Source organism: Theropithecus gelada, chromosome 16, assembly GCF_003255815.1.
Source record: "Theropithecus gelada isolate Dixy chromosome 16, Tgel_1.0, whole genome shotgun sequence".
NCBI lineage: Eukaryota > Metazoa > Chordata > Mammalia > Primates > Cercopithecidae > Theropithecus > Theropithecus gelada.
The window spans coordinates 12,425,817-12,453,548 of NC_037684.1; the positions used below are offsets into that span (position 1 = coordinate 12,425,817).

The window sequence follows — 27,732 nt, forward strand, 5'->3', positions numbered from 1 at the left end:
TGTAAATCCAGGAATATCAAACTTCTCTCTGCTAGTTTTACAGGAATACCGTAATACTTGCACATGTAGTGTTTGTACCTTGCTGATATACTGATGTGGCATTAAGCTTGGTATTCTCATGGAAAATATATTTTGTTTTAATTTTTTCTTTTGTAAAGTTTCTTATAGCCTTGGTAATTTTTTTCCCTTTGGTAATATTTTAAATAGTATGAGTAGCTTTTTAGAATATTTCATCCACGTACATAATCATTTTTATTTTTACCCTTTGTTTTTTGTCTTCCAGGAATGCTTCTAGTCACAACAGACACCCTTGGCCATGACTTTCATGTCTTCCAAATTCTGACTCATCCTTGGTCCTCATCACAATGTGCTGTCCACCATCTGTATACTCTTCACAGGGGAGAAACTGAAGCCAAAGTAAGCTGTATAATTTTTCAGAAGGCGATTTCTTGGTGTGATATGACATCTACTCTAGCTGGTCATTTATATCACATTGCAGCTTAATGTTGATGTTTGTGAGAAAATATTGCTGTCTATGATAGCATGGGTTTGATAATTAGGGAAAAATTCCATTTCGACCCAGTAAATACATAAGCACTAGATGAATATTTTTTTGTTTAAAAATTCAACGAATTTTGATAAAACAGTAGTGCTGTTTATCCTGCTCTTCCCAACCTGAGACCATTTCTTGCCCCAGAGAAAACTCCTGTCATTCATTTACTGTCTCTCCAGACCTTTTACCAGGCATTTGAATTCTGTGTACATAAATATGTGCATACATACACACACATACATGTAAACATGGACATACTCATCTATACAAAAATAGTTTACTGATGAATATGGATGTATGGATACCGTGGAGGCTAGTGAGAACCGGTGATGCACATCCCTCCTTGGCACGGTGTTTAGGGATATTATATTGATTGCGTGAAATCACCCATGTTGGGACTATTTGATCGTGAAAATTTGCAAACACTACAAATCAGGGCTATTTTTTTCCTCAGAGAGCTAGATTTTTTTTTTTTTTGAGACGGCGTCTCGCTCTGTCGCCCAGGCTGGAGTACAGTGGCCTGATCTCAGCTCATCGCAAGCTCCGCCTTCCGGGTTTAGGCCATTCTTCTGCCTCAGCCTCCCGAGTAGCTGGGACTACAGGCGCCCGCCACCTCGCCCGGCTAATTTTTTGTATTTTTTTAGTAGAGACAGGGTTTCACCGTGTTAGCCAGGATGGTCTCGATCTCCTGACCTCGTGATCCGCCCGTCTCGGCCTCCCAAAGTACTGGGATTACAGGCTTGAGCCACCGCGCCCGGCCCGAGAGCTAGATTTTAAACATTTACCAGCCGATAATCATGTGCACGTGCATGGGTACGCATATGTTCATATGCATCATTTGCTGAGCACTTGTATCAGGCACCATGCTAAGTGCTTCACATATATTCAATATTCTTTTTTAATTTTTAATTTTTATTTATTTTTATTTTTATTTCTTGAGTTGGAGTCTTGCTCTGTTGCTCAGGGTGCATTGCAGTGATGCCACGATCTTCGCCTCCCTTCAACCTCCGCCTCCCAGGTTCAAGAAATTTTCCTACCTCAGCCTCCCGACTAGCTAGGATTACAGGCACCTGCCACTACCCCTGGCTAATTTCTGTGTTTTTAGTAGAGACAGTGTTTCACCGTATTGGCCAGGATGATCTCTTGACCAGGCTGGTCTCAAACTCCTGACCTCGTGATCTGCCCGCCTCGGCCTCCCAAAGTGCTAGGATTATAGGCATGAGCCACTGTGCCCGGCCCACATATATTTAATATTCTTAATATCACATGGTAGATACTGTATGTTGTCTTAATAGCTTAAAATCTCAAATACCTTTTGCTTCATACCTTATATGCACTTGCCAGTATAACACTGTATATATGTTATTCTACAGGATAGCCATTTGGCCCTACTCTATTTATTGACTAGCCTATCATTTTCCAGCTGTCTAAAGTGATATTTCTCTTGAATTCCCACCAAAATAAATGACTATAATGGATTGAAATGTCTTAAATTTAGAGAACTTAAACACTAATAGTTTATAAGAATATGTTTGAAAAAGCATTAGGCATTACTCTAGGTTGCTTGTTTACTAAGTCACTCTGAAAACTGATAGACCAAAAATATACAGTGTTTACCCCACTTTTCTTGTATCAATTTAATAAGACAAGTAGTTGATGAGGGAAAGTTTTTCCGTTGAAATATTCTTTTTCCTTTTTTTTCCTCAAGATGGAGTCTTGCTCTGTTGCCCAGACTGGAGTGCAGTGGCACGATCTCGGCTCACTGCAACCTTCACCTCCTGGGTTCAAGCAGTTCTCCTACCTCAGCATCCCAAGTAGCTGGGATTACAGGCATGTGTCACCATGCCCAGCTAATTTTTGTATTTTTAGCAGAGAAGGGGTTTCACCATGTTGGCCAGACTGGTCTTGAACTCCTGACCTCGTGATCCACCCGCCTTGGCCTCCCAAAGTGCTGGGATTACAGGTGTGAGCCACTGTGCCCAGCCTCACTGAAATATTCTAATGTAAAACGAGCTTAAGTAAAATTTAAAAAAATTTTTTTAAAGTTTCTTATACAATTATTATTATGATTATTATATTATTTTGAGGACAGGGTCTTGCTGTGTTGTCCAGGCTGGAGTCCAGTGGCAGGATCATAGCTGAGTACAGCCTTTACCTCCTGGGCTCAAGTGATCCTCCTGTCTCAGCCTCCCAAGTAGCTGAGACTACAGGTACATGCCATCACATCTGGCAATTTTTTCAATTTGTTCTCTCTTTTTGTAGAGATGACACTGTGTTGTCTCACTGTGTTGCCCAGGCCAGTCTCAACCTCCTAAGCTCAAGTGATCCTCCTGCCTTAGCCTCCCAAAATGCTGGAATTGCAGGTGTGAGTCACCATCCTGGCCTATTCTTAATTTTTGTGGGTACATAATAGTTGTACAAATTTATGGGGTACTTGTGATATTTTGATACAGGCATACAATATGTAATGATCTCGTCTGACTAATTGGGATATCCATCACCTCAAACATTTATTGTTTCTTTGTGTTGGGAACATTCTAAATCCACTCTTCTAATTATTTTGAAATATATAATAAATTATTGTAAACTGTAGTTACTTTTGTACCAAACTAACAAATCAGCTTCTAGATATAGTTAGCACTTTGGAGAAAATACAGAAATAGAGGGATAAGGTAAACAACACAATGAAAATGCAACTAGCCAACTCTAAAATATGGGAAGTTCTATGTTACAAATATGATTTGATTTCTTTAACAAATAATTTAACGGGAAAATAAAAGTGATGTGTGGTGCGGGAAAGGTGAACTGTTAAAATTTAAAGGAGACTTTGGAGAGTATCATCTAAGCACAAAGCGTAGACCTTATTTAAATCCTCTTTCACACAAACCAAATATAGAAAGATATTTTTCAGAGAAGTGGTGAGCTTTTTACATTTGACTTACTAGATATTGTTTATTATTAGATATTATGTAGATAATATTATTAGATATTCAAGAATTTAAAGTCTTTATTTTTTAGTGATGCAAAAGTATTTACAGATGTCTGGAATTTGCTTTGAAATGATCTAGCAGTAGGGGAGGGGAGGGTTGGTTAGATAATAGGACAAATAAGTGACAGTAGAAAATAGAGGGATGGTTATGTTGATTATAAGAGACTTAAAATACACATTGAGTAAATGCATTGTGAAAATTTTGTTTGGACCCTGATCTAAATAAAGTATAAAGAGACATTTTTTGAGACAGTTGGAGAAAATTGACCATGAACGAGGTTTTTTTTTTTTTTTTTTTTTTGAGACAGAGCCTCACTCTGTTGCCCAGACTGGAGTGCAGTGGTGTGATCTCGGCTCACTGCAACCTCCACCTCCCGGGTTCAAGCAATTCTCCTGCCTCAGCCTCCCAAGTAGCTGGGATTACAGGCATGCGCCAACAGGCCCGGCTAATTTTTGTATTTTTAGTAGAGACGGGGTTTCACCATGTTGGTCAGGCAGGTCCTGAACTCCTGACCTGTTGATCCACCCACCTCAGCCTCCCAGAGTGCTGGGATTACAGGCGTGAGCCACCGCACCCGGCCCAAACGAGGTATTATATGACATTTATCAAGTATAACTAGTTTGCTGTGTATGTAATTGTGTATCTGTTTTGTAGAGACAGAGTCTCACCGTGTTGCCCAGGCTGGTCTTGAACTCTTGGGTTCCCATCTCGGTCTTCCAAAGTGTTGGCATAAGCCACTGCATATTGCCTTGTAACTAATTTTTTTAAAGTCACTATTTATTAGGCATATATTCTGAATTATTTACAGGTGAACAGATGTGATATCTCTAATGTGCTTTAAAATATTCTAGCAAAACAAACAAAGAGATAGAGTCAACAGATTTGCAGTATTAATTATTGAAGTTGAATGATGTCCACGTAGGTGGGTCATGTTAACATTCTCTATACTTTTGTGTATGTTTGGAAATTTCTCTAATAGGAAGCAAAAACAACACCCTTCACCAACTTTTTTACTTACTTTAGCTTTATGACTTGATTTATTGTTCATTTTCAAAAGCTTTCCCAGCTGTTGTGTTTTAGAGTGACCTTACTGTGTTACATAGTGAATCCTGTGGAGATTTTTATTTAAACTGCATTGAAATTACATTTTAATACAATTAGAACTGACATCTTTATGTTGTGGAAGTTTTGCAGCTAGGAATTGTAACATTTTAAAGTTTGTCATTCCTGTGGTATTGCAAACCTATTGATAATTTTGTATTGAATTTGTGTCTGCCTGCTTTGCTAGATTCTCTTGTAAGATCAAGTAGTTTTTCAGTAAATTTTCTTGGAATTTCTAAGTGGAATACATTTTCTGAAAATTAACATCTTTTTAAAATTTTTCTCTTATATTGGCTAAGAATTCTAAAATATGCAACTATATTAGTGATAGCTATGTTCTTTGCTTTTTGAATAATATCTTTTATTTTGTTTGACTTCATTGTTTTGCTTTATTTCTTGCATTTTTTTCATGATATAAGTAATGCATAATAACATTTTGGAGGTAAATTTTAGACAATCTTGAAATACATGGAACAAAAGCATCAAAGTTACCTGACCCATTAACCTCGGCACCCAGAGCTGCTTTGCTTGTCGGTCTGTTGTGCCTTCTTAAGATCCCCATAATATTTATGTAGATGAAATTGTTCTTAACAGTGCAGTGGTATTATATCTTTTTCAGTTATTACCCTAGCACTAGAGATCTGCGGATTTAAAAATATGATTTTACTTAACTTTTCTAAGTTGAGTTCTAGCATTTAAAGATCAATAGTTCTTAAAAGCTATGTATGTTTATTTCTAATTAATATCTAAAGGAAAATCCAACTTACTGATTGATAGGGTCTTGGCATTTTCTTTTCTTTTCTTTTTTTTGACACAGAGTCTCACTCTGTCACCCAGGCTGGAGTGTAGTGGCGCGATCTTGGCTCACTGCAGCTTCTGTCCCCCGGGTTCAAGCAATTCTCCTGCCTCAGCACCCCCTAGTAGCTGGGACTATAGGCACCCGCCACCACACCTGGCTAATTTTTGTATTTTTAGTAGAGACAAGGTTTCACCATGTTGGCCAGGCTGGTCTTGAACTCCTGACCTCAGGTGGTTCACCCGCCTCGGCCTCCCAAAGTGCTGGTATTATAGACGTGAGCCACCGCACCTGGCCAGGTCTTGGCATTTTCATAGTCCAAGTTCTATTTGAATTAATTCATCAGCTTTAATTAAAATGTTAAAATCTTGAATTTGTATCCCTTATTTATATTTTTCCTGCTTTTTGTGTTCTTGTTACTACAGTTTAGAAAAGACTAAAGACAGGAAATGGGTTTGCACATTTTTCTTTATCTCTGTTATTTTACTCTCAGGCTAAACTGGGAAGTCTTATCTCTTTAATTTTTTAAAAATTATTTTTAAACTTTTTGTTTTTTTCTTTTGAGACAGAGTCTTGCTCTGTTGTCCAGGCTGGAGTGCAGTGTCTAGATCTCAACTCACTGAAACCGCTGCCTCCTGGGTTCAGGTGATTCTCCTGTCATAGCCTCCCGAGTAGCTGGGATTACAGGTGCCCAATAGCATGCCCAGTTAATTTTTTGTGTTTTTAGTAGAGATGGGGTTCCACTATGTTGGTGAGCTGGTCTCAAACTCCTGATCTCGGGTGATCCACCTGCCTTGGCCTCCCAAAGTGCTGGGATTACAGGCATGAGCCACCGTTCCTGGCCTAAACTTTTATTTTAAATTCAAGGGTACATTTGCAGGTTTATGTAGGTATATTCGTGTCATGGGGGTTTGTTGTACAGATTATTTTGCCATTCAGGTATTAGCCTAGTACCCAATAGTTATTTTTTTCTGATCCTCTCCCTCCGCCCATCCTCCACCCTCGAGCAGGCCCCAGTGTCTGTTGTTCCCTCTATGTATCCATGTGTTCTCATCGTTTAGCTTCCACTTATAAGTGAGAACATGCAGTATTTGGTTTTCTGTTCCTGTATTAGTTTGCTAAGGATAATGGTCTTCAGCTCCATCCATGTTCTTGCAAAAGACATGATCTCATTCTTTTTTGTGACTACATATTATTCCATGGTGTCTATGTACCACATTTTCTTTATCCAGTCTGGCATTGATAGGCATTTAGGTAGATTCCATGTCTTTGCTATTAGGAATAGTACTGCAGTGAACATACGCATGCATGTATCTTTATGGTAGAATGATTGATATCCCCTTGTGTATATACCCAGGAATGGGATTGTGCTGGGTTGAATGGCGGTACTGTTTTTAGCTCTTTGAGGAATACACACACTGCATTCCCCAGTGATGGAACTAACTTACACTCTAACAGTGTATAAGCGTTCCCTTTTCTTTCTTTTTTTTTTTGAAATGGAGTCTCGCTCTGTCGCCCAGGCTGGAGTGCGGTGGCGCAACCTTGCCTCACTGCAAACTCTGCCTCCTGGGTTCACGCCATTCTCCTGCCTCAGCCTCCCAAGTAGCTGGGGCTACAGGTGCCTGCCACCATGTCCAGCTAATTTTTTTGTATTTTTAGTAGAGATGGGGTTTCACCGTGTTAGCTAGGATGGTCTCCATCTCCTGACCCCGTGATCCGCCCGCCCCGGCCTCCCAAAGTGCTGGGATTACAAGTGTGAGAAGCGTTCCCTTTTCTCCACAACCTCACCAGCATCTGTTATTTTTTGACTTTTTAAAAATAGCCATTCTGGCTGGTGTGAGATGGTTTATCCTGGTTTTGATTTACGTTTCTCTAGTAACAGTCTTTTGAAAAGTGTCTGTTCATGTCCTTTGCCCACTATATAATGGTTTTTTTTTTCCTTGTAAATTTGTTTCAGGTTCTTATAGATGCTGGATATTAGACTTTTGTCAGATGCATAGTTTGCAGATATTTTCTCCCATTCTATAAATTGTCTGTTTACTATGTTGATGGTTTGTTTTGCTGTGCAGAAGCTCTTTAGTTTAATTGGAGCCGATTTGTCAATTTTTGCTTTTGTTGTGATTGCTTTTGGTGTCTTTGTCATGAAATCTTTGCCAGTTCCTGTGTCCAGAATGGTATTGCCTAGGTTGTCTTCTGGAATTTTTATAGTTTTGAGTTTTATATTTGAGTCTTTAATTCATCTTGAGTAGATTTTTTTTTTTTTTTTTTTTTTTGAGACAAAGTCTCGCTCTTGTCACCCAGGCTGGAGTGCAATGACGCCATCTGGGCTCACTGCAACCTCCGCCTCCCCAGTTCAGGTGATTCTCCTGCCTCAGCCTCCTGAGTAGCTGGGCTTAGGGCTACCTGCCACCACGTCCAGCTAATTTTTGTATTTTTAGTAGAGATGGGGTTTCACTATGTTGGCTAGGCTCGTCTCGAATTCCTGACCTTAGGCAATCCACCTGCCTCGGCCTCCCAAAGTGCTGGGATTACAGGCATGAGCCACCAGAGTTGATTTTTTATATGATGTAAGGAAGGGGGTTCAGTTTCAACCTTCTGCATATGGCTAGCCAGTTATCCCAGAACCATTTATTGAATAGGGAGTCCTTTCCCCATTGCTTGTTTTTGTCAATTTTGTTGAAGATCAGATGGTTGTAGGTATGTGGCCTTATTTCTGGGCCCTCTAGTTTGTTCCATTGGTCTGTGTGTCTGTTTTTGTATCAGTACCATGCTGTTTTGCTTATCACAGTCCTGTAGTATAGTTTGAAGTCGGGTAACATGATGCCTCCAGCTTGTTCTTTTTGCTTAGGATTACCTTGGCTATTTGGGCTCTTTTTTGGTTTTATATGAATTTTAGAATAGTTTGGAAATCTTATCATTTTAGAAAATTGTGGTGAAATGCAAAAAAAAAAAAAAAAAAATCCATCATTATCATTTTAAAGCATACAGTTCAATGGTACTAATTCACACTGTTATGCATCCATCACCATCATCTAGGTAATCTTAGCCTTTAGCATTGAATGACTTTTCTAAGCTATCACCGTTTAACATTTTACCCATACCAGTTAGTTCCTTGATTAGAGAAAAACTAGCAAATGGAATTTTAGTCATTAACACAGTATCTTTTCATTTCTTCTAATGTTCCCATCAGGCAAATTATTATTATTTATATAATAAAACATTATTTATCTAATGTTCCCATCAGGCAAATTTATTTCAGGCAAATAAATTATTATTATTTATGAAATTTTAATTCATTCATGAATAAATATAGGAATAGTTAACATCTCATACATCTAATACCCAATTTCTTTCTCCTAGATTAAATACTTAAAATATTTTTACCTTCTTGAGGGTAAGGATTATTATATCTGCTTTATTCTTCACCAAAAATTCCTACAATGCATACTTTTGAAGTTCCTACTGAGTTTAATGAAATTGATTCTTCTTAAGATTTCATTTTAGAAGTATATTCATTGGATCATGATTTGTATTTTTCATTCATGCAATATTCATGTTAAAAATTACCTTATTTCTTCTCCTACTTTTCTAGGTGGAGTCAATTCTTTTCTTCCTTGTGTTACTCATTTTATGCCCCATTATAGTACTTGTTATTTTGTATTTTGACTGGTTGTCTACTTGTCTGTCTCCACTAATACTGGGGTTTCTTTTAAAAATAAATTGTACCTGATTTATTTTTATATGCACTGGCCTTCCACCAAGGCAGATACATTTTTTCCTTGGATCATTTGAAAGTAGATTGCCAGCATGACATGATGCCCTGTTACCCTCAATGCTTGAATGTGTATTTTCTACAAATGAGAACATTCTTCTATATAACCATAAAAAAGTCAAATCAATAAATTTTCACCATCTAATTTTGAAACTCCGTTTTAGTTTCATTGATTGTCCCAGTAACTAGCAGAAGGATCTAGTTAGGGGAAACTATACTTTTTTGTTTTTGTTTTTTGAGATGGAGTCTTGCTCTGTCACCAGGCTGCAGTGCAGTGGTGAGATCTCGGCTCACTGCAACCTCCCAACCGCCTGGTTCAAGCGATTCTCCTGCCTCAGCCTCCCAAGTAGCTGGGATTACAGGCAGATGCCACCACGCCCAGCTAATTTTGTTTTGTGATTTTAGTAGAGACGGGGTTTCACCATGTTGGCCAGGATGGTCTGGATCTCCTGACCTCGTGATCCACCCTCCTCGGCCTCCCAGAGTGCCAGGATTATAGGCGTGAGCCACTGCGCCCGGCTGGAAACTGAATTTTTATATCTCTTTAATCTTCATTCTGGAACAGGTCATTATTATTTCTTTGCCATTTATGCTCTCAGCACATTTAAATATTACAAGTCATTTATTTTTTGTCAAAAATGCCTCAATTTTTTATCTGATGTTTCGTTATGGTTAGATTTAGCTTACTCATCTTTGACAAGAATGTCACAGAGCAGGTGCTGGTTCTAATTGCATCCTATCAGGAGGTACATGATTTTGAGTTGTTATTGATGATGATCAGTTTAATCACATGACTGAGATGGTGTCTGCTGGTCTTCCTCACTATGCAGTTACTCTTTTGTACTTACAAAAATTTATAGGTTTTTGGGGCAGTAATTTAAAACTATGTAAATATGCCATTCTGCATTGAACTTTCAATTCATTCCTTTATTTACCTATCATTTTGGTCTCATAGATTCCTATTTTATTCAATGGATTATATTTGCTCAATAATTACTTATTAGAGTGCACAAAATGTCCCACATTTGGCTAGTGGGAGCCCAATAACTTGGTGTCTGTGTCCTTTTGACATATCTTCATCACTCTTTGAGCTTGTCCTTACTTTCTGGCACAACTAACTTGCTTACCCTTAAGTTTAGTTATCATTCGTTTTTGTCTCTTTGATATGGAAGTTTTAAATTTGATGAGCATTTTACCTAGAGTTAATATTTCAGTGTGCTGCTGGGCACATTTTATTTCTTACCTGTTTTTCAAACCCCGTCCCATCTGTTCTAGTCACTGGAGATGCTCTATCTCATCTCTGACCTTTTAGAATTTGGATATTTTAAGCACTTAACATCTATTTTTGATACCTCTTTGTATTAAAGTTATTTGCCATTTAATTTATCTGTAAGTTCAATATGGAAATGAAATTTTGCTTAAGCTTTTTGGCATCTCTCATGCATAGAATGGAGCCTAGCATATTGTAGTGCAAATGTTTGCTAATGCCAGTGATGTTCCTACTTAACAGGTAGGAAAATCAAATAGAAATTATTTAAATGATTATGCTCTAGAACACACTCTGTATGGGAGACTGGGAATTTCTAAACCCCAAATACCAGGACCTCAGTGACCATAAAATTAATTTTATAAGGTTCTACAGAAAATTATTTTGAACTGATATATAAAATTTAACACCAGTCGTGAAATCTATATTTCACATGATTTGGCCCTCTTTGAGTACTACAAAAGCATGTTTTTTCTGGATTCTTCCAAGAACTCTGACGGTACTTTAATCAGGCAAGGAAAAGAATTCAGTGTGTGAATCTAATTATACTAAATTAAGTTGTTTTGTGGTCTATGACTTGGGATATCCTTTGCATCTGACAGTAATTTTCCTCATAAAGCACATATGTAGTAAGAAAAATAGTCCTTGTTTTCAACAGTAAGTATTCACCTTACACATATTTTGTTAACATACTTTCTCAAACAGACTCAAGTCATTTTTGTACTTAACATGCTAATTTTGGTGAATGACAAACTTGCTTTTGAAACATCTGTAAATCAGAAAAGTGTTAATTTTACCATACTAGAATAATACTGCCTAATAATATGGTTAGTATCTTCAATTGTCAAGGGGAAAATCATCTAGTTATTCAGTATTATTAATTGGTAACTATTTGATGGTCATTTTAGATAAATGCAAATATTTGTTTTTAGTGTGAACATGTTCCAAATATTTCCTAGTTATGCTTATACTAATACTCAAATTTAACTGGATTTCATGTATTTTTTTTGTGAATCTAGCAACCCTGTCCATGACCCTATATATGGTCATATAACTCTTAAGTTTTTCCCCAAAAACATCATTTTTACTGAGATATAATTTATATACTATAAAATTCATTTTTAAAAGTGTAATTCAGTGGTTTTTGTTATGTTTTTAGAGTTTGCATATCATCACTAGTATCAGGACATTTTTATAATCCTTAAACCCCTTATCCATTAGCAGTCACTCCTCATTCCTATTTTCCCAGCTCCCCTATATACTTGGATGCTGATTAGTAATTATATAACTAAGGACAGGCAGAGTACTTCCTCTAATCTTCAAGTTACTCTTCTGTAAAATGGGGCCAATACCGATTTCAGAGTTTATTGCAGGAATATCAGAAATACTATATGTAAAATGCTTAGCAAAGCACCTTGCACAGTAAATGCCAAATAAAGAGTCATTATTAGGACCTCTACTTTTGGCCAATATAGAGTTAAGAACTGGATTAACCCTCCTACCTGAAACAACTAAACAACAAACAGTGGTTTTCTAGTTACTGTACATCAGTCATTGAAAGATGGTGATCCCTGAGAGATGAAGAACACACGAGAGGATGCCTATGGTTGCCCCAATTTATTGCTTTGAAAGAGTTTCCAGTCATGGTGCAGGAAGGGGAAACCCTAATGGAGCCTGGTAGTTTCCCTGAATTGGTGAGATATTGCTAAGAGTCCCGGGAGGCCAAGATCATAGATTCTCAATATAGTGCACCAGAGACTTGGGAGCTGCAGAGAGAGAGAATCCTGGAGATCTGTAGAGGAGACATGAGAACAAAGAAAGAACTACCATCAGATCAGAAAGGCAAGAGTAAAACTATCTTTTATTCAAAAGTGACATGATTGTCTATGTTGAAAAACTAAAGGGTTTTATTTTATTTTTTTAAAAAGAACTAATAAATGATTTTAACAAGGTTACAGGATATTAGATCAATATACAAAAGTCAGATGCATTTCTATATACTAACAACAATGAATCGATCACTTAAAAAAATCCAAAAGTATATACTACTGACATTCAATAAGCAAGACTTGTACTCTGAAAAGTAGAAAATATTGCTGAGAGTAAAGACCTAAATAAATGGAGAATTAAACCATTTTCTTGTGCTAGAATACTTACCATCATTTAAAATGTTAGTTCTCTCCAGATTTATCCATAGACTCAATGTAATCTGCATCAGTATCCCAGCAGGGTTTTCTTTTGGTAGACATTAACAAGATAAATTCACATGAAAATGCATAGCACTTATGAGCAAAATAATTTTGAAAAAGAAAAAGTTGGAGGAGTGTTACTACCTATATCAAGACTTACTAAAACTACAATAATCAGTAGGGATCTTGTGACCATTCCCACACATGTGGAGACAACTTACTTTTGACAAAGGTGCAAAGATGTGAAGTGGAGAAAGGTTAGTCTTTTCAACAAATTAACTCAAATTAGATCGTAGACTTAAATGTAGAACCTACAACTATAAAGTTGTAAGAGCACCAAAAGAAACCTTTGTGACTTGGGTTAGGGACAGACATTCAAAATGTGACACCAAGGTTGGACACAGTTGTAATTCCAGTACTTTGGGAGGCTAAGGTGGGAGGATCGATTGAGTCCAGGAGTTCAAGACCAGACTGGGAAACATAGGGAGACTAAGCAAAAAATAATTAGCCAGGCCTGGTGGTGCATGTCTGTAGTCCCAGCTGCTTGGGAGGCTGAGGTGGGAGGATTGCTTGAGCCTGGGAGGTCAAGGTTGCAGTGAGTCATGATCACGCCACTGCACTCCAACCTGGGAAACAGAGCAAACCCCGTCTCAAAAAAAAAAAAAAAAAAAGTTTTTTTGTTTTTGCTTTGCAAAATTTTCTATTCCAAAGTCCATTAAAGAAAAATTGATAAAGTAGATTTCATCAAAATGAAACACATCTGCTCTTTGAACAAAACCATTAAGAGAATGAAAAGACACAAGTTGTATGTCTTATGTCCACGATACCTTTAAAGAACTAACTCCCTGCAGTCAGGAATAGAGGAATTAAATTTCTCATATTTCATACATTGCTGTTGGTACAACTTCTCTGGGAAATAATTTTGCATTTACTTAAAATATTAATATGTACTTACCATAGAACCCAGCAATTTCAGTCCTGGGCAGATTGTTCATATTATAAAATTCACGTTGTTCAGGATGATGTCCAGAATTACTCAATGGTTTTTTTCCTGTGGTTACCATAACAAATTGCCATGAACTTGGGAGCCTAAAATATCAAAATTTTATTCTCTTACAGTTTTGGAGGGCAAAAATATAAAATCAAAATGTAAGCAAGGCTGCACTTCCTTTGGAAATTCTGAGGAAGAATTTGTTCTTTGTCTTTTCTAGCCTCTGGTGGCCTTTAGCATTCTTTTGAGTTATAGCCACATCACTCAGTCTCTGTGTCTCTGATTGTATTACATCCTCCTCATTTCTGAGTCTGCTCCTCTTCTGTATTTCTTGTAAACATACATGTGATTGTTTTAAGTACCAACCTGGATAACCCAGGATAAGCCCCTTCTTTTAGGATCTATAACCTAATCATTTACTTTGCCAAAGAGTAACTCTTTGATCTTTTGAGGGATGTGGACATGTCTTTTGGGGGCTATAATTCACTTCTCTGTATTCCATCCTCTGCCCCCCAGTATTCATGTTCATGCCATATGCTAAGTATTACCTCTTTTCCCTGCCAACATCCCCCAAAGTCACAACCCATTACAGCATGAACTCTAAGTCTAAATTATTATCAGCTCAAAGGTCCAATCTTATCATCTCAGTCATCTGACTCTGGTATGGTTGAGACTCTGGAATTCATCCTGGGGGGAAATTCCTGTGCCTCTGTGGAGCTATGAAACTACAATAAAACTTACCTTCTGCCAAAATACAGTAGTAGGATGTGCATAGGATAGACATTTCAAAAGGGAGAAGTGGAAAAGAATAAAGGAGTCACTGGTTTCAAACATGTTTAAAACCTAGCAGGGCAAATTCCATTGTGTTTCAAGGCCAGAGTTTCCCATCTGGCTTGAGGCGCTGCCCTCCTGGACTGTGGCTTCATTTTCTGGGCCTATGGCTCTGCCCATTCCTGCCTTTGTACACACAGCTTAGGCCTTCTAAGCGCACATCTCTGCCCTTGGAGTCATTCATACATTTTATTGGGTAGCACAGGTTTGCACCTAGGTAGCTCTATCAGCCTGTTTCCTGCTTGTAGAGTTTTGTAAGTGCAGCACCCACTGCTGCCGCCTTCTCCTCCTCCTCCTCCTCCTCCTCCTCCTTCTTCTTCTTCCTTTCTTCTGCTTCCTCTTCCTCTCCTTCTCCTTCTCCTTCTCCTCCTCCTCCTTCTTCTTCTTCCTCCTCCTCCTTCTCCTCTTTTAAATCATGCCTTTGTGCCTTTCAGTCCAAGATGGCAGTGTTTCTGCAGATACTACATTCTCAAAAACCTTGTGTATCTCCTGTGTATGTCATGGGAATCCATGCCATCAGACAAGAGGACACTCCACAGATCTTTCTTGGATTTCCCTGTCTATTCCTGGCTTCTGCTGATTGAGTGGATCCATGAAACACATGCCTAATGTCTTCAGCAGAATGTTGTCAAGCTATACTCTTGGCTTTCAGAGCACATTTTCCTAGCCATGAAACTTCTCATAGTAGCATCTTTTTCTCTTTGGTAGGATATTCAAATACCAGAAGATCCAAAGGAAGTATTATTTAATGGTAAAATTAGAAGCACTCTGAATGGCAGTAAGGGAGATATTTGAGGTCAGGGAGAAATTTTGAAAAACTTCATATCATAAATTTTGAAATCATTTGAAATCATTTCCACCATTTAGCCATGATGGAATGATAGGAATTGAATTAAACCTCTGTGTCAGTTAAGATTCGACCAGAGAAACAGAATCAGTAGGGCATTAAAGAGGTTTACGTGATTACATCGGCATACATGATTCTGGGGGCTGGCTAGGCTACTCTGAAATCAGTAGGGCTGGCCAGAAGGAATGTCCAGGAGGAAACTCTCAGGCAGGAGTTCTTGCTTCAATCTATAGGATCACAATAGTCGCATTAGCAGAATGAACCCCAAGATTACCCAGAGGTAGTAAATTATAAAAATTATTGTATTTATAAAATAAATGTTCAATTTTGGAATCATTTTAGGGTTACAGAAAAGTTGGGAAGATAATATAGAAAGTTTCTATATATTCCATATCAATTTTCTCCTTTTTTATACTTCAAAAAATTGAGATTAAAATATACATATAAAATTTACCATCTTTACCATTTTTAAGTGTATAGTTCAGTGGTAATAAATACATTTATATTCATTTTCTTCCCCTTCATTGCCCCCTGCCCCACACTTCCTGGCCTCTGATAACTGCCATTCTACTTTCTTTTTTTTTTTTTTTTTTTTTTTTTGAGATGGAGTCTCGCTCTGTCACCCAGGCTGGAGTGCAGTGGCCGAATCTCAGCTCACTGCAAGCTCCGCCTCCCAGGTTTACGCCATTCTCCTGCCTCAGCCTCCCGAGTAGCTGGGACTACAGGCACCCACTACCGCGCCCAGCAAATTTTTTGTATTTTTTAGTAGAGACGGGGTTTCACCATGTTAGCCAGGATGGTCTCGATCTCCTGACCTCGTGATCCACCTGTCTTGGCCTCCCAAAGTGCTGGGCCATTCTACTTTCTATCTTCATGAGACCCACTGTTTTTGTTTTTCACATCAGATGGGTAATGTGCTGACATTGTTCATCATGCTTATGAACTGCAAAGGGATCAAAGATCCACTTTTGTAGTTCCCACCTAGGAGTGAGATCATGCAACATTTCACTGTGCCTGGCTTATTTCTCTTAACATAGTGGCCTCCAGTTTCAGCTATGTTGCTGCAAATGACAGGATTTCATTCTTTTTTTAATAGCTGAATATTTCATTGCTGTATATACCATATATGCTTTATTCTTTCATCTGTTGATGAACACTTAGAGTGATTCCATATTTTGGCTGTTGTGAACAGTGCTGCAGCAAACATGGAAGTACAGATATCCCTTAGATGCATTGATTTTCTTTCTTTTGGCTATATACATGGTAGTAGAATTGCTGGATCATATGGTAATTCTATTTTTAGTTTTCTGAGGAACCTCCATACTGTGCTCCATAAGTGGCTGCACTAGTTTACGTTTCCACCAGCAGTGTGCAAGGGTCTCTTTTCTCCACATTCTCACCAGCATCTTTTATTGATTGTCCTTTTGACACAAGCCGTTTTTACTAGGGTGAGATGGTATCTCATTGTGGTTTTGATTTGTGTTTCTCTGATGACTAGTGATGTTGAGCATTTTTTTCATATACCTATTGGCTATTTGTATGTCTTCTTTTGAGAAATATGTGTTCAGACCTTTGCCTATTTTAAATTTTCTTATTTTTTCTTTTGTTTCTAATTGGGTTGGATTTTTCCCATTTTAAAATCAGATTATTTGGGGGTTTTTGCTGTTGAGTTACTTGAGCTCTTTATATATTGCAGTTACAAATTCTTTGTCAGATGAATAGTTTGCAAATATTTCCTCCCATTTTGTGGGTTTTCTTCACTTTGTTGATTATTTCTTTTGCTGTGTAGAAGCTTGTTCACTTCAGGTAATCTCATTTGTCTATTTTGCTTTGGTTGTCTATGTTTTGAGGTTTTACACAAAAAGGCGTTGCCCAGACCAGTGTCCTGGACTGTTTCCCCAAAATTTTCTTTTAGTAGTTTCGTAGTTTGAGGTCTTAGATTTATGTTTTTAATCCATTTTTGTTTGATTTTTGTTGTGGTGAGAGATAGAGGTCTAGTTTCATTATTCTGCATAACTATCCAGTTATTACAGCACCACTTATTGAAAAGACTGTTCTTTCACCTTTTTATGTTCTTGGCATCTTTGTCAAAGATGAATTGGCTGTAAATGTATGGATTTATGTTTAGTTTCTCTAGACCGTTCCATTGGTCTATGTATCTATTTTTATGCCAGCACCATGCTGTTTTGATTATTATAGACGTGTAGTAAATTTTGAAGTCAGGAAGTGTGATGCCTTCAGTTCCTTTGGCTCAGGATTGCTTTGGCTATTTGTGGTCTTTTGTGGTTCCATATAAATGTTAAGTTTTTTTTTCCTATTTCTGTAAAGAATGTCATTGGAATTTTGATAGGGATTGCATTGAATCTCTAAACTACTTTGGATAGTATTGTGGTTTTAACAGTATTCTTCTAATCCATAAGCATGGAATATCTTTCCATTTTTTGTGCCTTCTTCAATTTCTTTCATATTTCATAGTTTTTATAGATCTTTCACTTCTTTAGTTAGATTGAGACCTAGGAGTTTTATATTTTTGTAGCTGTTACAAATGGGATTGATTGCTTTCTGGATTTTTCAGATTGTTCTCTGTTGATGTATATAAATGCTAATGATTTTTATAGGTTCATTTTGTAACTTGCAACTTGACTGAATTCACTGATCAGCTCTAACAATTTTTTGGTGAGTTCTGTAAACTTTTCTGGGTTAAGATCATGTTGTATGCAAACAAGGCTAATTTGAATTCTTCCTTTCCAATTTGGTTGCCCTTTATTTCTTTCTCTTGCCTAATTACTCTGGCCAGGACTGGCAGTATTACGCTGAGTAACAGTAGTGAGACTGGGCATCCTTGTCTTGTTCTAGTCTTCAGAGGAAAAACCTTCATTTTTTTCCCTGTTCAGTATGATGGTAGCTGTGGATTTGTCATAAATGGTTTTATTATTTTGAAGTATGTTGCTTCTATACCTGTTTTGATGAGGGGTTTTTTCCTATCATAAAGGATGTTGAATTTTGTAAAATACTTTTTCAGTATCTATTGAAATATGTGGTTTTTGTTCTTGATTCTGTTAATATGCTATATCATATTTATTCATTTGCTTATGCTGAACCATCCTTGCATCCCTGGAATGAATCCCATTTGATCATTATAAATGATCTTTTTAGTGTGTTGTTGAATTCTGTTCACTAGTATTTTGTTGAGGATTTTCACACGTATGTTCATCAGGGATATTGGCCTGTAGTTTTCTTTTCTTGTTGTCGTGTCCTTATCTGATTTTAGTATCAAGGTAATGCTGGCCTTGTAGGATGAGTTTGGAAGTATGTCCTCCTCTTCAATTTTTTGAAGAGTTTAAGTACAATTGGTATTAATTCTTCTTTACATGTTTGGTAGAATTTGGCAGTGAAGTTGTCAAGTCCTGGGCTTTTTTTGCTTTTTATGGAGGTTTTTTATTATAGCTTCAGTTTTGTTACTTTTTATTGGTTTGTTGAGGTTTTCTATTTCTTCGTGATTCAATCTTGGAGGTTGTATGTTTCCAGAAATTTATCCATTTCATCTAGGTTTTCCAATTTGTTGGAGTATGATTGTTCACAGTAGTCTCTGATGATTTTTTTGTGTTTCTGAGGTCTCAGTTGTTATGTGTCCTTTCTTTGTTTCTGATTTTATTTATTTAGGTCTTCTCTCTTTTTTCTTAGTCTAGCTCAAGACTTGTTGATTTTGTTTACATTTTGGAAACCAATGTTTTGTTCTATTGATCTGTATTTCTTTTTAGCTTCAATTTCATTAGTTTCTCCTCTGATCTTTATTATTTCTGTCCTTCTACTATTTTTGGCTTTGGTTTGTTCTTGCTTCTAGTTCCTTGAGGTATATTCGTTAGGTTGTTTATTTGAAGCTTTTCATTTTTCTCATGTAGGCATTTATTGCTATAAACTTGCCTCTTAGTACTGCTTTTGCTGTATTCCATAGGTTTTGGTATATTGGATTTTTTTTTTTTTTTGAAATCGAGTCTCGCTCTCTTGCCCAGACTGGAGTGCAATGGCACAATCTTGAGTCACTGCAGGCTCTATCTCCTGAGTTCAAGTGATTCTCCTGCCTCAGCCTCCAGAGTAACTGGGAGTACTGGTACCCGCCACCACTCCTGGCTAATTTTTGTATTTTTAGTAGAGACGGAATTTCACCATGTTGGCCAGGCTGGTCTCGAACTTCTGACCGCAAGTGATCTGCCCCCTCAGCCTCCCAAAGTGCTGGGATTACAGGCATGAGCCACCACGCCTGGCCTGTATATTGCATTTCCATTTTTCCATTTTCATTTGTTTCAAGACATTTTAAAATTTCTTTCTTTATTTCTTCATTGACCCATTGGTCACTCAGGAGCATGTTTTTAAATTTCTATGTGTTTATATATTTTCCCCAGTTCTTCTTGTTAAGTTCTAGTTTTAGTCCATTGTGGCCAGAAAAGATACTTGATATGATTTTTATTTTAAAAGTTTTGTTCAGATTTGTTTTATGACCTCAGATATGGTCTCTTCTAGAGAATGTCCCATGTGCTGGTAAAGAAAATGTGTGCTGCGGCAGTTGGATAAAATGTTCTCTAAACATCAGTTAGGCTTGTTGGATCTAGTGTGTAGTTTAACTCTGCTGTTTCATTGTTGATTTTATGTTTGAATGATCTGTGCGTTACTGGAATAGGGTCTCCTTCTTTTATTGTATTACAGTCCATCTCTGTTTTAGTTCTATTAATATTTTCTTTATAGACTTGAGATATCCAGTATTGGTTGAATATTTATAATTGTTACATATGCTTGCTTAATTGGCCCCTTTATCATTGTATAGTGCCCTTCTCTGCTCTTTTTATAATCTTAGATTGTCTGTTTTCTCATATAAGTATAGCTATTCCTGCTCTGTTTTGGTTTCCAGATACGTGGAGTATCTTTTCTCACCCTTTCACTTTCAGTCTATGTGTGTCTTTATGGGTGAAGTGGATTTCTTGAAGGCAACATAAAATTTGATCTTGTTTCTTTATCCATTCAGCCTAGTCTGTACCTTTTAGTTGGATAATTGAGACCATTTACATTCAGTGTTATTATTGATAAGTAAGAAGTTACTACTGCCATTCTTTTGCTTGTTTTCTGGTTGTTTCTTTCTTAGTGCCTTCCTTTGTGGGTAAGTTATTTTCTCTGGTAGTATGCTGTTAATTTGTTGCTATTTCTTTTTAGTGAGTCTGTTACAGGATTTTGTGTTACAAGTTTTTGTGTTGTGGTTACCAGGAGGCTTACAGAAACATCTTATAATAGATATAAAAAGTTATTTAAAGAGACTACAACTTATCTTAGATCACAAATAGAAGAGTAGAAACAAAGGCAGGCAAAAGAACATGTAAAAAGAATTTATACTTTTACTCGATCACCCAGCGTCTTTTTTTTTGTTTTGTTTTTGAGAAAAGTCTTACTCTGTTACCCAGTGGCACGATCTCGGCTCATTGCAACCTCCATCTCCTGGGTTCAAATGATTCTCCTGCCTCAGCCTCCTGAGTAGCTGGGATTACAGACATGTGCCACCATGCCTAGAGACAGAGTTTTACCACATTGGCCACGCTGGTCTTGATCTCCTGACCTCAAATGATCTGCCCTCCAAAAGTGCTGGGATTACAGGTGTGAGATACCATGCCTGGTACCCCCAGCATCTTGACTTTGGTTGTATTAGTTTATGTTTTTTGTATCATCTATGTCTTAACAGATTGCTAATAGCGATTTTTTTTGGATAGATTTATCTTTTGGGTTTCATACTAGAGTTATGAGCAGATTGCACACCACCATTTCAGTTATAGAGTAGTTTGTGTTTCACCACGTACTTTTTACCAGTGAGTTTTATACCTTGAAAAGCTTTCTTTTTGCACATCAGAGTTTTCTTGGTTCATGTTGAATTATTCTTGTTAGCATTTCTTGTTAGGTGGGTCTGGTGGTGGCAAGTTATCTGTTTTTGTTTGTCTCAGAAATATTTTATTTCCCTTTCACATTTCAATATAATTTTGCTGAATACAGTATTCTTGAATGGCAGTGTTTTCTCCTTGAGCACTTTGAAAATGTTGTTATGCTCCCTCCTGGCTTATATGATTTACATTGGGAAGTCTGTTGCCAGACAAATTGGAGATACAGTATTTGCTTCTCTTCTCATGCTGCTTTTAGGATCTTCTCTTTGTCCTTGACCTTTGAGTGTTTTATTATTATATGTGTTAGAGTATTTTTTTTTTTGGGTTGAGTGTTGTTCTCAGTCCTTCCCATAACTGGATATTTATATCATTCTTAAGTTTTGGAAAGTTTTCCATTATTATTTCTTTGGCTGCATTTTCTACCCTTTACTCTTACCTTCCTCTTGAACACCAATAATTCTTAGATTTGGTCCTTTGAGGTAATTGTCTGCATCCTGTTGGTGGTATTCATTCCTTTTTGTTCTCCCCGCCCCCGCCCCACACCGATTGTATGTTCAAATAGCCAGTATTTTAGGTCACTGATTCTTTCCTTCACTTGGTCCATTCCACTGTTGAGAGTCTCTAATGACTTCTTCAGTTCAGCAAGTATGTTTCTCAGTTCTAAAATTTCCACATTTTTTTCCCAATCTCTTTGTTAAATTTCTCTGATAAATTTCTGAATGATTTTCTGTGTTTTCTCTGGAGATCACTCAGTTTCCTTAAAAGTGATATTTTGAATTCTTGGTCAGAGGGCTCACAGACCACTCTCTCATTAGGGTCTGTCACTGGAGTTTTGCTTTGTCCATTGGGGAGGTCATAATTCCCTACTTGCTGTTGTTTTTTTCATGTGTATGTCTGTATCTTTGCATTGATACTTTATTTCAGTTTTATCTGTCTACCTTATTTTGTTTTTATTGGGTACATTTTGCTTAGTGCATTTTTAAAAATCCTTTTAGAGTCAGGGCACATTTTGTTGCCCAGGCTGGAGTACAGTGGTGCAGTCATTGCTCACTGTAATCTTGAACTCCAGCTGGAGCAATCCTCTAACCTCAGCCTCCTGAGTAGCTAGGATTACAGGCACATGACACCATACCTGGCTACTTTAAAAAGAATTTTTTTTTTTTTAAGAGACAGACTCTCATTGTGTTGCCCTGGCCTGTCACAAACTGCTGGCCTCAAGTGATCCTCTCACCTGCCTTGGCCTTTCAAAGCGCTGGAATTACAAGCATGAGGCAGCATGTCTGGCCTGTTAGTGAATCTTTACAGCTAAGTTGTTGCCCTTTTTTTGGGATGTAGGTGGTACCTAAAGCCCAGGTTCACCTTGGCTCTGCTAAATTATTGCAGTGCTGCCTATTCTGTTTTGGGAGCATCCCAAAGTGGTTATCCCCATAGTGTGTCAAGTCTGGCTGAGAGTTTATGCCCAGGGACCTTTGTAATGTAGCTCCTACTGCATGGTGCTGCTGAACAGTCACTCTAATTTGTTGTCTCCTTTGGCCAAGTAACGGAATAGAGTTTCCAGGGCTAGGGATGGTAGTCTAGCCTCCCCACTTTGTCTTTGCCTGTCCTCAGGGTTGTTTCTCCCATCAGGCAGCCACGGTACTTCCCAGTTAAGGCAAGGACAGTTTTCCTGCCAGAGCATCCAAGATGGTGGGGAACCTGGTTTACCACCTCAATCTCACTTTTTCCAGTATAGTGACCATGAGTTGGGGGGAGATTTTCTGTGCTCTTGATGCCAGGCAGAATCAGGGGAGGGGCATCACAGATCTGGAAGTCTGAATCTCTCACCATTCACTCTGAGGTTTTTTTTCTCTCTCTGTGGCCTCAGGAATTGTCTCATCCTCATATTTGAGTTCTGAGTGTTGCTGTTAAAATCTGGATACTGTATATTTGTTTTTGGTTTTCTGCAGGGGTAGTGAATCCAGGTAGCTTCTATACCACCATTTTGGAACTGGAAGTCTCCATCTTCTAGTAGAAATTATTTTAAAGCATCTATTATTACTATGCTCAGTGATATGAAGGAAAATATGCTTCTTTTACATAAAAGGGTAGGAAATGTCAGCAGAGAAAGAGAAAATACAGGAAATTACCTAGTGAAAAGTCTATAACTTAAAAATACAATATGAAAAATAAAAATGAAATGGGTGTGTTAACAGCAGAATTTGATTGAGTAAATGAATTTGAAGATAGATCACTAGAAATTTCCAAACTGAATGAGTGAAAAAATAGAAAATAAGTAGAGCCTTAGCAACATGTGGTACAATATCAGAGGCATCATATCTGTAGTTATTGCAGAAGGTGAGGAGAGTAAGGGAGGAAAAAAAAAGTCTAAAAGTGATACATTTACAACTTCAAAAAGATAAGCAAACAACACATCAGATCAAATACAACAAAAACCATGTCAAAGGACATCATAGTCATTTTTCTGAAAACCAAAGTAAGGAGGAAATCTTGAAAGTAGGCAGATGAAAGTAACGCATTGCACACAGAGAAAGTACATTTTAACACACTGTTGACTTCTCATTGGAAACCATGGAAGTCAGAAGACAGTGGAATAACATGTCTGAAGGACTCCAAGAATAAAATATTGGCCACCTGAAGTTTTCCATCAAACAACAATATCTCTGAAGGATGAAGGAACAGTAAAGCCAGGACATCCACACTAGAAATTATGCTAATGGCACATAATACCAGAAGCAAACTAACATATTTAAGAAATAATGAAAAATGTGGTCATTTATTGTTGAATAGAAAGGATAATTTTTCCCTTTTAAAAATTTTTGTCTAATATATGGGTATGATTGAATTAGTGTGGGGGTGTTGTATTGTATATACATGTAATGCATATGACAACTATAGCACAAAGATGGAGGATGCTAGGGTGGAGGCAGGTATATAGAGCTGTACTATTGCAAGATTCAATGTTGCTATACATAAAAAATCAGTACTTCAATGAAAATGGCATACTAAAAATTGTTCAGTTAATGCAAAAGACAGGAAAGGAAATGCAGAAGCACAAGAAAAAGAGGGTTAAACAGAAAACAAATATTAAGTGGTATATCAAAATTCAACCATATAGAAATTAAATATTAATGTACTCCAATATAAAGGAAGAAATTGCCTATAAGATAATGTTGAATATAGAGACATTAATATGATAGTAAATGTATGTTAAAAGATACATCATGCAAATAAGAAACATAAGAATACTGGAAATTCAACTATATTAGTATCAAGTAAAATAGAATTTAAGACAAAGCCTATTACCAGAGATATTTTGTACTGTTCAAAAGTCAAATTATCAGGAACATTTAAGTGTATGCACCTAAGCTCAGTTTTAAATGCACGTAATTTAAATGCACCTTGACATTTTGGGCTGGGTGATAAAAGAGAAAATAAATATATGCATCCAAAACTGAGTTTTAAAATACATTAAATAAAATCAGAATTAATAGGATGAATAATTCTACAATCAGCATTGTTGATTTTAATACCACTTTATTGATGTTTGATAGAATAGAGAAAAAAGACATAAATTATTAGAATAACACTGTTAGCTACATTGGCCTAATAGATAACCAAACGCAACAACTGCAGAATACATATTATTTTCAATTATGACATCATGCATAGTTTGAATGGATATGAAACAGTGGATAATAGATGGTACTTAAGCCAGAGGCAAAATATTTATTATTGATGGATTTGGATGGCAATCACAGTGCAGTGCAGGGTACCGTAGGCTTGATAAGCAGCTTGATTCCAGTCATTTCCATCAGTGAATAGAACCTTACCTTGGCCATGAGTGATCCAGATTGTTCAATTAGCAGCCATGATTTGTTTGCAGAACTCATGTCCCCAAAGAGGTGCATCTGTAATCTGCGAGTGTTTAGTCTTCCTTCCGGCAGATGAGACCACTGGCCAGGCCATTGCCAACTGAGGAAAAGTCAGTAAAAATAAAACTTCTAGAGGGTTTTCAGAATTAGGAGTCAGCAAACTTTTTCTTTAAAGGACCAGATAATAAGTATCTTTGACTCTACATTCCATGCGGTCTCTATACTCAGCTCTCCTGCTGTCATACAAAAGCATCCATAGACAGTACATAAATGAATGGGCATGGTTGGCCCACCATCATAGTTTTTGCTACTCCTGAATTAAAGCTGGGGTGATGGCTTTGCATTGTTCTGCCATGCTATTTGCTCCTTATTTCAATCAGTCTTCCAGCGTTTTTGGGGTTATCCAGCTGTCAAGGCCCAGTGGGCATCATCAGATTTCATCTTAGCTGAGCCATCAGTGAATCAGGCCCAGGTATTTAAAGGAAGCTCTGTGAGTCCAGTGCCTCTTGAGCCAGTGGCATGCTTCAGACAGTGGAGTAAAAGATAAAGTGACTGTAATACCCAAGGTTCTGCTCAACCAGGCTGGCTGTACTCTGGAATATACCATTTCTATTTGAATAGCGGTCCCTGTTGGTTGGGCTCTTCCCACCTTGTTCATTTTCAAGTTTGAGTTGACCCATCCGCAATGGGTCTAGAAAGTCAGGAGGCCTCCGTGGGTCAATTGTCAATTACAGTTAGAACTTTGTAGCTGGTTAATAGCTGCCTTCTAAAAAAGGGAGTGTACTTGGTGGCTGCATCAGGCAGGTGGCGATGTTGTACTGAGATAACACCTCTGAGTACTTCAGCAGCCATTAAGTCTTTACCTAAACATTTTACTCTTGGAATCCTATGTTGTTTCTGGTGTATAATATGGGAAGGAACTGGAAGTCTAGTAAGTGGTCTGTTGTGCAGTTGTCCCACTATCACCTCAGTGTACATGTTCGATGGTATCCTCTGACACAAGCATTTAAGTACAGTCATGTAAGCCATTAATACCAGTTATATATTCATCAACATAAGTCACAATGATAGTACATTGAATCGGACTAAAGGGTCCCACCATTTTGCATCCCATTCCAGTGTATCTTTCCCCAATGAAAAGCATGGACTAGTGTGTTTAATGTGCACATGCCAGTTGCTCCAGTGACAATTGCCCTTTGGTAATGTATCCCCTGTGTGCATGGCAGGGGAAGCTGCCCTTTGGATAAGGTGGGACCGCTAGGATGTTGGGCTTTTATCTCACTTGGCCTTTTTTTTTTCCCTTCTTCTTTTTTTTTTTTTTTTTTTTTTTTTTGAGACAGAGTGTTGCTTGCTCTGTCACACAGGCTAGAATGTGATCCAGATTGTTCTACTGTAGTGGTGCCATCATTGCTCACTGCAGCCTTGAACTCCTGGGCTCAAGCGATCCTCCACCTCAGCCTCCCGAGTAGCTGGGACTACATACAGGTGCATACCACCATGCCCAGCTAATTTTTATAAAAGTGTTTTAGAGAGGGTGTTGCTGTGTTGCCCAGGCTGGTCTTGAATCCCTGGCCTCAAGAGATCCTCCCACTTTGGCCTCCCAAAGCTCTGAGATTCCAGGCATGAGCCACTGTGCCCAGCCTGAAAGTGCAAGTGTTTTTATCAGTTCCGACGGATAAAAAATGGTGAAGTGCATGGCTGGGAATGTCTCTAGAACTTGTATTTTAATTCCATTTTTTATATTTGTATGTGTTTTCATTAAACATAACCTCATCAAATGGCTTGGACTTTGGCAAGGTGATTGTTGCTATATGCAGTTATCTTTATGATTTGAATGCCATTTTCGTAGGCAACTGAAAGTTTAGTACTCTTGGTCTTGAGACTTTTTATCCAAGCACTCTCTGCTCTTGGGTTTTCTTTCTTTTCTAGTAGGGTTAGAAAAGGCGTTGTTATTTGAATCATTAGGCATACTTTTGGCCATAGAAAGAAAACCACATTTAACAATGGTTTTTTAAAACCAGAGTTTATTTTTATCACATTATAAAAAGTTTGCTGCTGGTCGTGGCTCAATGATGTCTTTGTGACTTTTTTTGCTCTTTCCCTCGTGATTCCGTTATAAATATCACTTCCCTGGGCACCATTTCAGACTTCAAGGGAATAAGATGGGGAGAAGGGGCAGCATCAGTCATGTTAATTTCCTCTATCAGGAAAGCGGATACTGTTTCAGAATCCTGCAATAGCCACCTGCCTTTGCGTGATCATAACTGTGTCACCACTTGTTATAAAAGAGGCTAGGTAATCACATATTAAGTGTCTGTGGTGGCATCCAGTGAAGGAGTGAATGTTGGAGATGGATGTTGGATTTGCCTCTCAGCAGTTAAATCTGTATAATCATCACCACAATTAAGATACAGAATATTTTTCTTGTCTCAGAAACAACTTTCCTCCTGCCCTTTTTGGTCAGTGCTCTCTGCCCTGCTGCTGCCCTAGACAACCATTGCTATTCCCTCATTATTAAAAAAAAAAGTGTGTGTGTGTGTGTGTGCGTGCGTATATATATATATGTATATATATATGTTTTTTTTTTTTTTTTTTTTTTTTTTTT

General features: G+C 37.7%; 1 protein-coding gene across 6 annotated transcripts in view; it reads left to right on the forward strand.

The window, feature by feature from the left end:
- The window catches only part of BCAS3 (BCAS3, microtubule associated cell migration factor), a 707,187-nt gene that overhangs the window by 254,573 nt on the left and 424,882 nt on the right, over positions 1 to 27,732 (forward strand). For all 6 annotated transcript variants that reach the window (XM_025361460.1, XM_025361463.1, XM_025361464.1 and 3 more), the window contains exon 14: positions 284 to 417. In XM_025361460.1, the coding sequence (XP_025217245.1) occupies positions 284 to 417 (134 nt within the window). The remainder of the gene's footprint in view (positions 1 to 283; positions 418 to 27,732) is intronic.